Here is a 15,824-nt window from a genome sequence, read left to right on the forward strand (position 1 = left end):
AAAAACAACAACAAAAAATGGTTTATAGATGTTAGTCCATACTGCAGCTCACAGGAGGGCTTTTCAATGAACGGTTTTCTATCCACTAACTTTCAATAATTAGTGATCCAACTTTAATGAAGGCTTGCCGCTGTAGTGGATTTCAACTGCGCATGCTCTTAGAACAGGTGTTGAAGGTAGTAACGTCTTCGGTGCAAGCCATATTGTCAAGCCTACCAACCAAACAGCGAGTAATCTAGCGGCGGCGAAACATATTGTTATAACGTGTTTTTCTTGCCTTCGCGACGCTCGGCCATGCTCCTAGCGGACTCCGAGGACTTTCCGACGATGTGAAATCGCACTAAAGTTTGTATGCTTTCCTCCACTTCTTTTCCCTATGTTACTCCGGCTTAATTATGGCATTAAGTCAAAATACAAAGAAGCTGATTATACGGATTGTGTTATTTCTCGTCTACCTTCTCGTTGGAGCTGCAATTTTTCAAGCGATCGAACTTCGCAACGAGAAGAAAGAACGAGCGAATTTTCCGTTCGAGGACATCAAGACAAAGTTTCTCACCAAGCACAACATTAGCGAGAGTGAAATGAACGAGTTCCTTAGGAAACTAAAGAAAGCTATAGAGCTGGGTTTCGATTTGCAGACGGGAGAATTTCCTGAGGAAGAACAGTGGCATTTTATGAATGCATTTGTCTTCGCTGGGAATGTAGTTACTACTATAGGTAAGTAAATCTTTAAAAGCTGTTAACTAAAGGCGATTGAAGTAACAATAGAGTAGATTTTGCGCGGAGCGCGGCGTAATTCTTCGCTGGCTTGAAATCCGCGCAATACGACTTACGCATTATGAGCCCTAGCAACAGCTAACAGCGCGCGTGAAATGATAGCTCTATAAGAGCGACTTAGAGCATTAGCAAGCCAAAATCGCTATTTATCTTTGCGCCTCTGTTGCAGGTAGCTCTTAGATCGCTGATGTGTTATGTTTAGAGCACGATTCGTACTTGTTTTCGACAGAGTTTCGCATGAATTCAAAGAAGTCGTAGTGATGCTTAGACATTACAGATTCGGTCAATTTTGGCTTCGTCTCATCAGAGGCAGCTGTGTCCAATGATTGTTTAATATTTAAATTTTTCAAGGCTTTAAATGTGCCGAGGAAAACGCAGCCAGCAGCACTCGAAGAAATTTATAACATTGAAGAATAATCAGCCAAATAAGAGAGGAAACTCAATCTTCCACGTCGAGAACGAATATTTGGTCTTATTCATCCCTGAAAATGTAATAACAATATGCTTAAATTGGCTGCCCAAGCATAAACCTCTTAGAATTTTTACAGCAGGGATTTATTGGCTGCTTTATCTGCTTGTTCCATTCCATCGTGTAGTACGAGGAAATAAACAATCCTTAAAAATGATGCTACGATGTAGAACACTCTTTCATAATTATGTGTCTATCAGAACTTTGTTTTTGGTTCTGTCATTTCTCTTCGATTAATTGTGTATGTAGGTAATATTATAAGGTATTACGCAAGCCAATTTTATCGGAAGTATTACAAAAGCATTTGTAAAGACGCGAAAGGGTATAGAAATGTCCCTACTATTTAAACCTCAAACATTTACATTTACTAGACAACGGCTAAAGCCGCTCATGATTTATGCTTCTAAATTAACAATCCTCATGTCATTTTAAGGAACGAAGATGATCACTTTATCGAGCTAACACAGTCTGTTTTCGATATCTTTGTTTTCATTCAACCCGCCTCGCAGATTCTAGCCGCAAAACGCACTGCGGTCATTTGCCGCAACAAAGCACTCAAATGCTTTAGATAAACAACATATGTGGAGGTTAAGTATTGCTTAGCTCGAATGCTAATGTGTTGTAATCAACTAGAGCAATTTTTAGGCGTCTAGTTTTAAGATCCTGGGCCTGGATATTAAGTGAAACTGGCAGTAGAACTGGCGGGAAAAACAAATTTCCAAACTTCAACCGTGGTTTTTGAGTGAACTCTCGATAATTATAATCACAACTTTGACGCGTTGATAGCCCGAACAAATTAATAACAACAACTTCGTTGGATTTAAAATGGATCTGTATTTAACTTATATGTCGCTCTCACACAAATATTTGTTGGGGCTTAACGTAGTTTAGGCACTGACAGTTGCCCAGGCGCACGAAAAAGGAACACGAGACGTTGGGATGTTAGTGAGAGCACTAAATTTTGCAAGGTTTTTTTTGGCGCAAAACACGAAGAGAAGGTAGCAAATCATACAAGTGACTTTATATTTATCTCTGCTACTATGATCCTTGGTGTTATTATAATCATTAGTATAGCTATTATTACACTTAAGGTTTATATGTTTTTGAAAATAAACTTGCATGGTTGAGTTGTGCATCTTTTTCCGGCTAAGGGTTTGTACTGTATTTTTTCTCTTCATCAGGTTACGGTCATCTAGTTCCAACTTCGTCTTTGGGTCGTTGGTTTTGTATCTTCTACGCATTAGTTGGAATTCCCTTAACGGGTCTGACTCTTCGTTCCGTGGGTAACCGGATTTCTGAGGAAATTTCTTCGATTATAAAAGGTTTCGAAAGAAAGGTTTACAACAGAGAATCAGATAAACTGGAAATCAAGACTGCCATTATAGCTTTTATTTTGCTACTGGTGATAATAATAATCCCAGCTTTTGGATTTCACGAATTAGAAGGATGGTCCTATGAGAATTCGGTTTATTTTTGTTTCGTTACCTTATCGACCATTGGATTTGGTGATTTTGTAACAGGGAATCGTACCGGTTTAAAAGATGACGAGGCAACCAACGTTGTTTTGGAGTTTCTGAATCTCATCTATATGGTTGTAGGACTGGCAGTAATGTCTGGTGTCATTGTTTCAATAAGTGGAGTTATCGAAGAAAAAACTAAACTTATAGCTATGCCAGATCCTTTTGAAACATTAAGAGTTGGAAATTTGAATTCAAAAGCTTTAAGGAAACTTGGAATGGGACCAGCAGGCCCCGGTGACGGTGTCAGGCCTAAAATAGACAGAATCCCTCCGAAAATAAACTCACAGTCAGTAATGCGAGCAGGGATACCTGAGAGTGGTGGATCAGTTCTAGATCGCAGTCGATCTGCCGACAATATGGACTTTCAAGGCCCGACGCCAATTCTACATTTAACTAAAAATACTGAACAAACTGGGGAAATTTCGAAAAACGAAGGATCTCTCGAAAACTGCACTAGACCTAAATTGTTATTTAATAATAAAGTTGTTCCAGTCGAATCTGCGGGAGCGTTGACTGAGCAAGGTCCGAGAAAGGATTCTACATTGTCATTCGAAAACAGAAGCGACAGTCACGACGAAATTGAGAGGGAAGTCGCTCCTGATGAAGGAAATTCGAGAAGAAATACTTTAACAGAAAAAAGAGGAAGCAGAAATGAACTAGTAAGTATTCTAGTTTGTGAATAATTTTATCGCTTCAAAGACAAAAATCAAATCAGAATTCAAAATTTATAAAAATTGACTACTAGATACCTTGTTTAACTTAGTTCTGTTCTGCCCTGTTTCTTTTTTTTTCTTTTCTGTTTTTATTTTGGTTTTCATTGAGGTTGAGATGACCGAAAGAACGAGAGATGCGAACCATTTATAAACCCACGGTTTTAGTTTGATCGATGGGTTTTAATGACTTTCTGTAGCTTCCACGGTTTTCCTTTGTTCATGCTGACTGATGTTTAAGTAAATGTGAAGCATAGAACTAGATTCGACTGTAAACCAGGGTTACAGTTAAATTGCTTTTAAATCTTAATTTTGAGACTTATTCCTTTTTTTTTCCCTAAGAATCCATCAAAAATAAAAACCCGGAAGATTTGTCGCAGTCGCAATGAAACGAACTTCAATTCCTGTTTGACTTTAAAAGGATGTGAGATATACGAGTTAAAAAAAAACAAAGACGCCTTAGAATAATATATAGCGATGCCACTTTTTCAATAGAAGCACCTGTAATTTAGCTTGTTTTTATGTTCGCAGTGCGCCGAAATTAAAATAAGATCGATCTACATTAATATTCAATGCAGCGCCTTACAGTTTGACACAAGAATATGTTTCTTTTGTTGAGGTTTCAAAAGAATTTTCCCGCCTTTGCAGCACCTAAGTTTGTTTCTCATACAAAAATATCAAAAGTCATTTACAAATGGTAATTTTTTGCGAATTTAAAGCTACTGTTGTGAGATCATCTTTCTATGGCGAACATTTGTCGAACAGCCGTAAACAGAACTATAGTTGCTTTGGATTAAAAAAAAAAAAAAAAAAAAAGCACAAGCTGGATTTGTGTTCATTATTTTATTCTGTTTATGCCCTCCAAAAATTTCATTTGCGAAAGTTGGCACTATGATAACTCACAGCGAGAGAGAAATACGATTCTTTTTTTAGACTAAAACACGTTGCTAAAAACACGTTGCTTAGACCCGAAATGCGGTCTAAAGTATTCCTTACCTACGCTTGGTTGTTTCAGTTGCCGTGACGTGTTCTTTTGACAGCTGTAGTCGTTTAAAAGAACTGTCTTGTCAATTTCTAATGATATTTGCCGTCTATACGCCCCTGCCTTGAACTAATATTTTACTCTTTCTTTTGAAATATAGGTATAAATTTGTAAAACTCTCGACTAAATTTTTCATCGCTTTAAATGGACGATACCATACCTTAAGACGATGGCAGAATTTAGATAGTTTGACTCGGCTGCCTGAAAACTCAATCGTGGTAATATTACCGAGTGAGGTTAAGTATTGGTCAGCATGCGTGATGTACCAGATTCTCGTTTTGAAATGATTTTAAAGCTTTATTTTCCTGTGATTTTTTAGGGTAAGCTTGGTGATTATTTGCGTCAGAAGAAGGAATTGGGGTGTGTTGTAAATAAACGTGTTAGCACATCATTACGCTGTATAACTCTGCGGTTTTTTTGGCAATTTGACGCGCTAAATTTCGTCGAGAGTTAGTAATTTATGAAATTCTTAATACTGCTGAACAAACCCAAAATGCGCTGATGACTTTCAAGTTTGGCACCTTAATTGTCTTTGGAAAGCAAACACACAGTCGTAAAACTGAAGGTGTTAAACTTGAGTGAAATTTTAAAGCTCTGCCTACGAATAAAATTCATACCGCTTTTTCAGTTCACACCAAGTTTTCGTGGCATCTTCGTAAGAATTTTTGGATTTGTTATTTTTTCGCAACATTTTTTCTTGGCATATTTATATCACTTGTAATTTCACAAGGAAAAATACATTATTAAAATTTTAAATTTAAACCAGTTTTAAAATTTTTGGACAATGTTCACAAAAGTTTTCCTTTATCGCAAATTAGCATTAGTATCATTCTATTGGCTTGTCTCCATGCGAAGTTCCTGCTGGTTTCTGAAATCTGCCAACCATTGAAAAAAACAATTGTATTGCCAACTATTGTCCTGCAAATGACAAAACATTAAAAAAATAAGAATTGGTGAACAGTTCCAGCAGAGATTCTCAAAAGAAGGATATGGAAAAAAAGGGGGAGACGACACGGTTGTTATTGGCGTTCAAATATCTCAATAACGATTTTTTTAGTTCTATGGAAGCTGCAAGGGCCATTTCCAAGGAATCTTTCTCTTTAATGCGACTTAGGAAAGAAAAGTTCACCTTGCGATATACAGCACATTCTCAGTGCCATTTCAAAAGCTAGAAAGGAAATCAAACTATGAAATTAGTTTTTCTGACCCAAACCGCCATTTTTAGACGCATTTTGCAACAAAGAATGACATATTCAAACAATAACCACATTCGGTTTGCCTGCCTAACACAAGTAATCAACAGTTAAGATCTCCCGCCTCGAATTTGACTGCTGGGTGCAAATTAATATAAAAGTCCTGAAATGTGTCAGATACATCTTATTTTGAGGTCGGACTTGTTAGGATGTTTATATGTTCGGTCGGATAAGTTCCAGTCAAAACATTTTTCTTCTGCAGTGCGATCTAATTCGTTTAAAGAAAAAAAATGAAGACGAAAACTGCCTTCTTTTCATTTTCCCGCAAGTTTGCCAGCCTCGACCACTTTTCCAACCAAAGTTTTCCTATTTTGTTTACTGCAGTGAATTGAACGTGGATCTAAATTTCCGTTTCGAATGTCCCACGCCTGTGAAAATAGAAATAAATTCTGGTATCGATTCCTTTCAATATTAAACTGCGTCTTTTATTTCACATAGGTTGTGCGAGCCTAAAGAAAAAAATAAGACGAGAACTGCCTCTTGATATTTTGAGGTCGGACTTGTTATGATGTTTAGATGTTCGGTCGAATAAGTTCCAGTCAAAACACTTTTCTTCTGCGGTGCGATCTAATTCGTTTAAAGAAAAAAAATGAAGACGAAAACTGCCTTCTTTTTATTTTCTCGCAAGTTTGTCAGCCTCGACTACTCTGCCAACCAAAGTTTTCTTATTTTGCGCACTGCAGTGAATTGAACGTGGCTTTACAGTTCCTTTTCGAATGTCTCATGCCTGTGGAAACAGAAAAAATTCTGATTTCGATTCCTTCCAATATTAAACGGCGTTTTTATTTCACATAGGTTGTGCAAGTGCAAATGACACCCAATCCAAGTCCACGATCGTCCCCAGCCCCCTCACCAGTCCCGGTGGAGCAAGAGGAACATTCTCATGTCCGAGAGGAGCCTACTTTAGAGATAAATGAAAAAAATTTTTCATCTACTCCTAAAGGCAAGCCTATTAACGGCAACCACTTGATAAACAATGATCTTCCTCCTGTAGAAGTCTTGGAAAAAAACGCGTCGATGTTGAATGGATTTGCTAACCATGCAGCAGAAAGGACTATTACTTGTTCAGAAAACGAAAAGCTTGAAATGAAGCAGCCTGCGCCTATAAATAGGTAGCAAGGAAGGAAATGTGCAAGGATAAAACAAGCAAATCATCTGCAGATAAAGTCGGCGATATGATCACATGGGTGTCTAACACCCAGAACAGATCAGGCAATCGGAATCAGAGGAGCAAATCACGTGCCGGACACATGAGTGCAACTCAACCCAGTCCCTCCTGCCAGAAGGGCGCAGCCATTCAACCTCAACAGTTTGCTTCCGAGCGTCGACCCTGCAAATATAAACTGCAGCAGTCAAACTGGCGTTTTACCATCGCAGAGCAGATATAAGTCATCATCACCGCGCAGCATGAAGAAATATGCAGCCCTCTGAAGAGCCCCCTCAGGAAAATTCCCTAGAAAATGAACAAAAAGTAAATGATAGAGAGCATAGGTGTTGATAGACCAGAGTTTTAAACAAGAAAAATTTGTCCGAGGACTCGTTTTAGAGCTTTCTCAAGTTTTAAGCTAAGACTTACAACAAGGAAGAAATCTCCCAGAAGACAATTTTGCAGATATTTTTCTTTTCCATCCCTTCACATTCTGAGAAGGAAATGCAATCATTTTGTTCGGTTGACCCATTTTTAAACTAGATTGTACTGCATTGATAATGCTCACGATGCATCGAACAGTCAAGTCGGTGTTTTGAGGCACGAGGAACAGCATTAATCAAAGCTGACTTTCTCTTGCTCTATGCAGCAGTCTAAAAATTGGGTGACTCGAAACGAGCATAAGTCGCCGCCGATCAAAGACAGATCCTGACACAGTTTCACGCACGAACATTAAGAAAATTTTTGCGTCACGTTTTCTTTGAACAGTATTTCTTTCGTCACGTGAGGGAAAACTTCAAATATCACCTTACCTTGCCCTTCTGAAAAATTTACGCGTCGTGCGTTAATTTTGGGCTCAATCATAACCATTACAATTTCCTCAAATGTGATTGTTGCATTAACTGCTTCCATTTTCACTAATCATTATGTACAGTTGTAATCGGACAGTGTAATCAGACGGTTGGCTGTAAACGGACACCTGTAATCGGACAGTTGAAGCAGCCAAACATACTGAGTCCATTCAACTAAATCCACCAATCACAGAATTGATCACAATAACCATAGCAACAACCACTGATCCTTAAAAAAAAAAAACAGGAATTTTCAAAAGGGAGAAATTTTTACTTTAGACATTGTGTCTACCGGAGAATGTCGTCCTAAATGTATTTATTTATTTCGGAAATTGTAACAGTTATGATTAATTGGTAACAGGACTTTGTGTCGTCCAATTCGGTCTGTAATCATACTCGTGGTTAACAAATCAGGCTTCCGCTTCGCGGTCGTCCCATTTTGTTAATCACTGGTATGATTACAGACCGAATTGGACTCTACTTGTTCCTATTACCATCATTAATCAAACTCCACGTGAAAACCCTTTGCCACCTTCACCAAAGGCTCGGATCGGTTGACTGAATGTCATGCTCTTAATGTGCGCTTTCTGAAAGAAGGCCGAGAGCATTGTATTCTAAGATCAAGAAACGCTCTTTTCTACTCGATAATTAGCAAATCCTGCAGTCTTTAGCACAGATTTCGATTTTGTCAATCAATGAAATACCCAGTAAGGTTTTTTAAGGTTATTTTTATCGGTTATTTATTATTACCAAAAAACATGCACCTCAGCGTTTTACGAAATGACTTGCGACACCCAAAAAACAATTTGTAATAGATTTTGTTGTAATTAGAATGTTAATATTATTTGTAAATATATAGTAACCAAATCGAAAGAGTTCTGAAGAATATTAATTAAATATGAAATTACTAAAAAAAAGAATAGTCTTATTTATGAAAATACGGAAAAACAAATCTCAATTACTTGATTATGACCTGAAAGTAATTGATTATTCAGCTGTAAGTAAAAAAGGGAGATACTTTCGTAAATAAAATCCAACCAATCGTATGTTGCCTTCTTTTTCGCGCGGGGCATGCGCATACTGCACGCTGAACCAAGATAGAGAAGGAAGGAACTCTGTATAGTAATCTCGTACCCAGATCCTACCGTGTTACTGTAACTGGCTTGACCATGGAATGAGTGGGTACGAGACTAGCTGTCTAGGTACATGCCGTCCTAAGGAAGAGCCGTTTTGGCTCAAAATTGGGTACAGATTTTGATCACTGGTTTTCAACGGAACCGCAAGAACGTAGAAACGTTACGTTTTTGTCTTTTCAACTCCAAATGATTCATGTAGGAGGAGAAATAACCAAAATATGTCATTCGAGCTAAATTTTCGGGTGAATTTGACTTATCCTTAATTATTTCAGTTCTCGTTCCTATTTTGAAGTTGGCCATAAATGTTGGATTAGAGGAGGATGTCATCAAAAAATGTTTGGTCGCAGAAGAAAATGCAACAGATCATCAAAAAGCGTGGCTTGCTAGTTTCTGGATATGGATCTACTTAAGACTTGCCTCTTAGTTTAAACAAAATCAAGTTGATTCTAAGGCTGGTACCTGGAGCTGGATGGTGACCTTTTCTGTAAAATAAATTTTAACCAATAGGGCTATACATCAACACAAAAATATTGAGCCACTCCTTCTAAAAACAGCTTTGCTGACTAAAATCGAGAGAATATAAACTGCGCTAAAATCCGTCATGAGTAAAACCCGGCTACATGTATACACCAAGCAAACTGATTCTCCTCTCTCCCCAGTTCGAGGATGTAAATTGGTCCGCTAGCACCTTCGATGAGAGGGTAGGGATGCTAGTTGTTGCGAAATCACCGACATGGAATCAAGTATCCTTCGATGTAAAATATTTCAATAAGTTTTAATCTGGTTGTAGCTTTCTTCGCGACCACCTCTATAATAGGTGAAGAGAGTACAAGGTACTTCATCCCCTCTTGAATAAGGATGAATAAGCACCCGAATAAGCACCTGTTCAGCTTCGCGACGATAGCGGCAATCGCAGGCAACAATGATAAACAACTTCCCAAAAGCTTTGAATCCCTCAAGTTGAAAGCTGCGCTTCAGTCAGCTGAAAAGAGGCTGTTGTGGATTGGTAACGCAGCATTTTGCGTTATAAATCGAGGGGGTGTGCCTCTTCGCGAGTCGGGGGGCTGTGAGCGAAGGGCAAAAAAGGGGATAGGAGTAGGTGCTCATTCCAAGGGATACGCTTTTTCTCAAATTTGACTTCAAATGTGCGTTTGCTGCTTTGAAATGAGGCTTAGACCGTCTACAAGATGCTCCAAATTCTTAAAAGGGATTCTCTGAAAGTTACTTGAAAGGTGTGCTAAACGGTATAAAAGTTGCCCAGCAATTTTCTGTAATGGCTTGCTAAAATTATTTAAACTTCCCGTTGTTCTTAAGTATTACCCAGCCAAACAACAAATTCTATGACTGATTAATTTTTATACGAAAAGTGTTGATCATCTTCTCTATACCCCTGGTACGTACCTATCATACCATTTAACCGGAAATCTGCTTAGTTTTCTTTCGTCCTCTCGTCCTCTCGTCTTCTCGTAAAACTTGGTCACCTGATCAACGAGACTTCCGCTGATTAACATGCAAATTTATGGATATGGATGCGACCTTTTCAAAACTTCAACTCCACAGCAGACAATTAAGCAAAACTTGAAACGAAAAGTAGTCTGAAAGGAGCTTTTAGTCGTTGGTTTTCTGTTACACGATATAGGTGAGTTATCTTTTTCTCTCTTCGTTAAACAGGCACGGAAAACGTTTCGCCACATCGACGATTCTTTTGGTATGGAGGAAATGTTTTGTGGCTGTCTTTAATTTCTAGGAATAATTTCTGTGTGGAGGCCATTTCATCTATTACATTAATGTGGGCTGCTAATATTACTTATATCTCCGTAAAATTGATCAAATTGGGAAGTTTTTATGGACAAGTTGGAGCTTTAGTGCTTTTCGTGACTAAAATAATCGATCAAATGTTCTTACCATTCGTTTATTCTAGCCAATTTTGCTTACTCTGATATTTATGTTTTATATTTATACCAGACTTGTGAAATAGAGAGGTCGTGAACAGATGTATAGTGTCTTTCCTTAACCGGCTTAGACGAAAAACCGGCAGAAAATCTATTTGTAATCTTGTGTCTTCAAAGATCGAGAGGGATTCTGCGTGAATCAAACGACTTGCTCGGATGAACACAGTGTATTTGGCGTATGCTGTGCTTTTCTTCTGTATGAGAGGAAGCCGCCAGAATTTCAAAATTGAACATCGCATCAAGAGTTTTTTCCTTGCTTGATTTGGCTCAGTATTCTACTGTGTACTACTGTGATACGCGAGAATTAAGTGTGCTGTTGATTTTATCTTCTGCTTAGAAGACATCTGTTGGAGGAAACAGCGACTGTTCAAGTGAACCTAAACGAGTTCGACAAAGAAAAATCTGGACTGAATTCAAGTAACCAGGATTTTTGACTGCCCATTACATTTGGTGTGATTAAACTGGAGACAAGAGGCTGGTATAATCCACAACGACAACGCTTGATCTAATCTGGGCTATTTACACACCGCCATTTTGTTAGCCGCGAAATGTAAATACGCTAACTTGTTATGTACGAGTTGTGCAGACGGATAGTGAATTATAGTCTTTCATTTCCTCGTTGGAATGCAAGAATTTTCGTGCATTGAATTCAAAGCTCCTATAATCACGTATGGCTTCGTTCTGCGAGGAAGCAATTCTTAAGCTGACTGTTTTTCCAAGAAGAGATTTAATACCAACCGGTTGAACAACATTTTTCATTTCGTCGACATATTTGAAGCAAGATGACCACGGCTTTTGGTGAAAGTAACTTGAACAATAATTTACAGTTTATAAACTGCCTTCAAAAGCCCCTAGAACAGCGAACACAAGCGGTAAGTAAGACAAAACTGTTTGTTTTAGATCTTGTGCAATATGATCCGTGAAATCGACAACTTTGCAAATCACGTTGATCTGAATAGTTGTCAATTTCACAACGTGAATAGTGTTTTGTAATTTTCCATTTTAAGACGACAAAAATACTTCGAGTCGGTATTTGATTTTAAAAAGCGTAGACAATGAATCATTGATTTTAGGCTTGTCATTTTGCATTGTATATACGTTAAAATTATTCTCAGATACACTCGGAATGACGCTGAACCGAACTAAATGAAATTCGTTAATTCGTTTTCAAGTGTGTTTTGAGGAATAAATAAAGCTTGATATAGAAGCTTTAATCTTACATTCGATTCTGCATTGCATTTAAAAAACCCGTATTTCTTTGTCTGGATTTATACCTGCAAGCAGAAAACGTAAGCCGGTTCCTCAACTGTAGATGTTGAAATGTTTTTCATGTGTTGCTTAATTGTGTGGTCAATCGTGTATGGTATGCACTGATCACATTTAACCATAGATTCATTAGGCTCATTGCCAGTCTAATTTTTATATCATTTATGTTTTTGTTCTATTAATGGTTAAGTAGATTTGCTAAGAATTAAGACAAAGCTTTCTTTAGGATGCAATTAGTTGTCCAATGTTTCTGTGTTATTACTGCAAGTGTCAAACATTTCCCTTGAAGTAGCTTTACTTTGCTTGATATCTAATACTTAAGAATCTTTCACTGAAATATTTATGTCACAAGCTTACCTTGTGCTTAATTAATTAAGCAAGTGTGATGATTTGGTTTCATAAAATTCACAGACCTAAATTTAATGATGCTACAGGTTAAGCACCATGCACATTATGTGCTTCAGATATCAAGATTGAAAACTTTTGCCATTAGAGTACATCACACCTGCTTTCTTGTGTGTGGTTTTACATGTCCAGCACAATTTTTTGTTATCTATTGTCTTGATGATCATTGAAATGACATTATAAATGTTAAAAATGATACTGAGGGACAAGGTGTAGCTCAGAATACAAACAGTAAAAGATTGCAATTTAATTACAATAGTGACACTCAAACATGCATTTCTATCCAAAATTGTGGGTAACCATGAAGGATTTTGAGAGGATAAAAGGTCCTCAACATACACACACACACTTAAAAAAAACAATAGCAAAACAATTATGAGTAAGAATTGCCAAAAAACACAATGCAGTTTTTATTACCTTTGATTCTGTTGCAGATAGTTTCCCCTTGATTATAGTTGGGTACTTTTTCCATTAAAGATTGTGTAGCTCTACACATTGAAGATTTTAAGGTTTTTTCTGTTTACAAGTACTCTTCAGCCCAGTCTCAGCCCACAAAATTAAGACTGGACAAATCATACATGTACTTGCAAAAGTCTGCTAATAAAAACTTTAGGTGTTTTTGCTGCATGATATGATGCCACAATAATGGCTCTTGATATATGACTTCATGAGAAATTCTTCAGTTTCTCTTAAGTGGTGCTTTGATCCAAAGTGATCTTCACTTTAAATAAAATAGAAATATGTATGTCAGGAGGGGGGGTGGGATAGGGATTGAGTGTAAGATTGTATTTGTTTACATGAATCTCTCTTTTATTTACACTGTTCAATTGAAACTGGTTTAAATGGAGTCTTTTAGTACAAATTTAACATTAATTTGATATTTTAAGATTTATGTATGTAATATGACTTTATATTAATTATTATAAGTGGTTGATTTAAATAATAATGTTTATTATATGGCAAGGTGGTTTGAGGTAAATATGAGTGTTGTAATTGGTTCTTACTGGTATGTATTTTATTAGATGGTTGGTCCAAACTGTTAGGACCTCAGTGCAGCCCTTGTGCTCAGTTAGTTTGAAGTATTAGTGATTCATGTGATTTCCCTTTTCTGTCCTAAGGATGTGGAGACAATTTTTTGTTATTTGTGGGGGATGCAGGCAGTGGCTGGTCTGACAGAGTCAGCTGTAAGGTCAGTACTATGAGAGGATAAATAACACACTTTTTCAGCTTTGGCTACCCAGCAATAACTTTAAACCTTTTTGCCTTGTTGAATTTTAAAAGGCTTAGTGTAATTTGCAAAATGAATTGAAATGAAATGAAATGAAATGAAATGAAATCTGTAATTTGCAAAAATGGAAATATACTGATGATTTGCAAAATAGAAATTGCAAATTACAGATTTCTATTTTACATGTGACAAGCATATTTCCATTTGCAAATTACAGATTTCTAGAAATCTGTAATTTGCAAAAATGGAAATATACAAGTTCTTATCTTGATCTGACACAAAATTCTAGAAATCTGTAATTTGTGAAATGGAAATACCAGTATACAAATGATTTGCAAAATCTACCTGGTGAACTTTGCGAAATCTCTTCTACATTCATGAATATCTAAATGGGAAATCAACTAGAAATCTGTTGAGTGTAACAATTCTTGATACTCATACTCATATAGTTCCTTTGGTACTGACAAGAAGAATTTGTTTATCAATCAAAGCATTTTAGGTTGGCAATCATTTGCCTTATTCTCAAGATCTTAATGACTGATTCAGCAGTATTACTGTAAGGAGAAATTACATGCTGGTCACTCAAAGGGTTTAAAGGGTTAAAAACAAGGACTTACCCCTTCAATCCCAAGAAGTGATTAACACCTAACTTCCCCCTATGATAACTATACATTATCCAGAAAACAGATAATGAGAATACACAGAACACGTTGTTATCTTGATCTAATACAAAATTCTCATCACCAATTAACAAGGAAATGTGTGGCAGCTAGAGGGGAGAATTAACAATCAGATCTTGATAACTAAGGGTTTAGTGTAATATGAAAGAGAAAGATCTCCAGGGACCATAGATTTCATTATTTGTCAGTTACCATACTACTTTCCTAATATAATGCAAAGTGTATACTAAAAGAAAGTTTTCTATTGCTATGTAAATGTGCCCAGCAACCAAAACATCCACTGTGTTATGTTATTAGTTCAAGTGACTGTTTACCATCTTCTCAGAATATTAATTTTTTTCTGTCAGATTTGAGTTAGATCTTCAGTTCTGTGTGAATAAATGTGTGTTTCAAAATTTTCTCATGAGAAGTATATCTCAAAATGAATTACCCATGGCAGACAAATACCTTCCCTCTTAGTTGAAATTAAAAGAGTACTAAACACTCTTTTGTTGAGGATCATGAAGCTGCATTAATTTTTTAACAAAAGAAAATCTAATTGACACACATGTACATAGTGCATAGTGTTACATTATTGGATCATTTGTACTTGAAGTTCTAGCCAAGTCAGTGCAAACGTCTTAATGCATTTGTTTGCCCAAAACTCAATCCTAAATAAAATCCTTTTCCTTGAATATCACAGGACTATGTCAGAGACAGCAAGATATGAGGCAGAAGATTCTAACTATTTACTTTACATGTAAGTTGTTTCCTGGGCAATAAGCAAACTGTTACACTGTGTGCTGATTAGAGTCTGACCTTGAATGAACTTCCTTCTGCAGGAATGAATGACAGGAGGTTTTGGGACGGTTATTTTATTGCAAATCAGACTTGAGTTATGCCTCCTCTTGTTTAACCAATAAACATCTAACATGAAATTGATCATCGTTGTTTTTTTTTTTTGGAGCAATGTAGGAATGGAAATGTAACAACTGAAATGAAGTAATAAGTATTCTTAAGGACTACTCTTGTGAAACAAATGAAATTTCTTTTTATATTTTCAATATGGAGAATTTTTTTGGGACTACATTGAAACATGGGTAACGAATATGAGATAATGAAACAGTCCCTATCTCTAAGCCTCAAAGTCTATTACTTTAGTAAACCTTCCAGGAATTGAAGTTATTGGTTACTTTTGCAGTAAACTGCAAGTTATGGACACTTAAATACTTTACTCATCTGCCAACTGATGGATGCTAATTATTTCTATCAAGCCTTTCGAACAACATTGAGTGGACACATATAATTATTACTGTAATCATCAGCATGGATGAGTGTCTACTTAATTTCAATTCCTTTTCCAACAACTTTGATTTTTAAAGCAATCATTTTAATTGCTGGTCTTTAAA

The 15,824-nt window shown here is 36.7% G+C and overlaps 1 protein-coding gene and 1 long non-coding RNA gene across 2 annotated transcripts; both read left to right on the plus strand.

Annotated features, from left to right (window-relative positions):
• The first annotated feature begins 203 nt into the window (after positions 1 to 203).
• Positions 204 to 8,777, plus strand: LOC136279452 (potassium channel subfamily K member 3-like). Its single transcript, XM_066163242.1, has 3 exons — positions 204 to 717; positions 2,428 to 3,425; positions 6,567 to 8,777. The coding sequence occupies exons 1-3, from the start codon at positions 396 to 398 to the stop codon at positions 6,885 to 6,887; spliced, it is 1,641 nt and encodes a 546-aa protein (XP_066019339.1). The 5' UTR covers positions 204 to 395; the 3' UTR covers positions 6,888 to 8,777.
• Positions 8,778 to 10,409: 1,632 nt separating this feature from the next.
• Positions 10,410 to 15,183, plus strand: LOC136279454 (uncharacterized). Its single transcript, XR_010716883.1, has 4 exons — positions 10,410 to 10,544; positions 10,871 to 11,729; positions 13,647 to 13,717; positions 15,119 to 15,183. It is a non-coding gene; the product is annotated as an uncharacterized lncRNA (long non-coding RNA).
• Positions 15,184 to 15,824: the final 641 nt, after the last annotated feature.

This window comes from Pocillopora verrucosa, chromosome 3 (genome assembly GCF_036669915.1).
Source record: "Pocillopora verrucosa isolate sample1 chromosome 3, ASM3666991v2, whole genome shotgun sequence".
Lineage (NCBI taxonomy): Eukaryota > Metazoa > Cnidaria > Anthozoa > Scleractinia > Pocilloporidae > Pocillopora > Pocillopora verrucosa.

Excerpts from the sequence above, each read along its gene's own strand:
- LOC136279452 (XM_066163242.1), top strand. The coding sequence starts at position 396 with ATGGCATTAAGTCAAAATACAAAGAAGCTGATTATACGGATTGTGTTA. Across the intron at positions 718-2,427 it reads GAATGTAGTTACTACTATAG|GTTACGGTCATCTAGTTCCA; the intron begins GTAAGTAAATCT and ends TCTCTTCATCAG. Across the intron at positions 3,426-6,566 it reads GAGGAAGCAGAAATGAACTA|GTTGTGCAAGTGCAAATGAC; the intron begins GTAAGTATTCTA and ends TATTTCACATAG.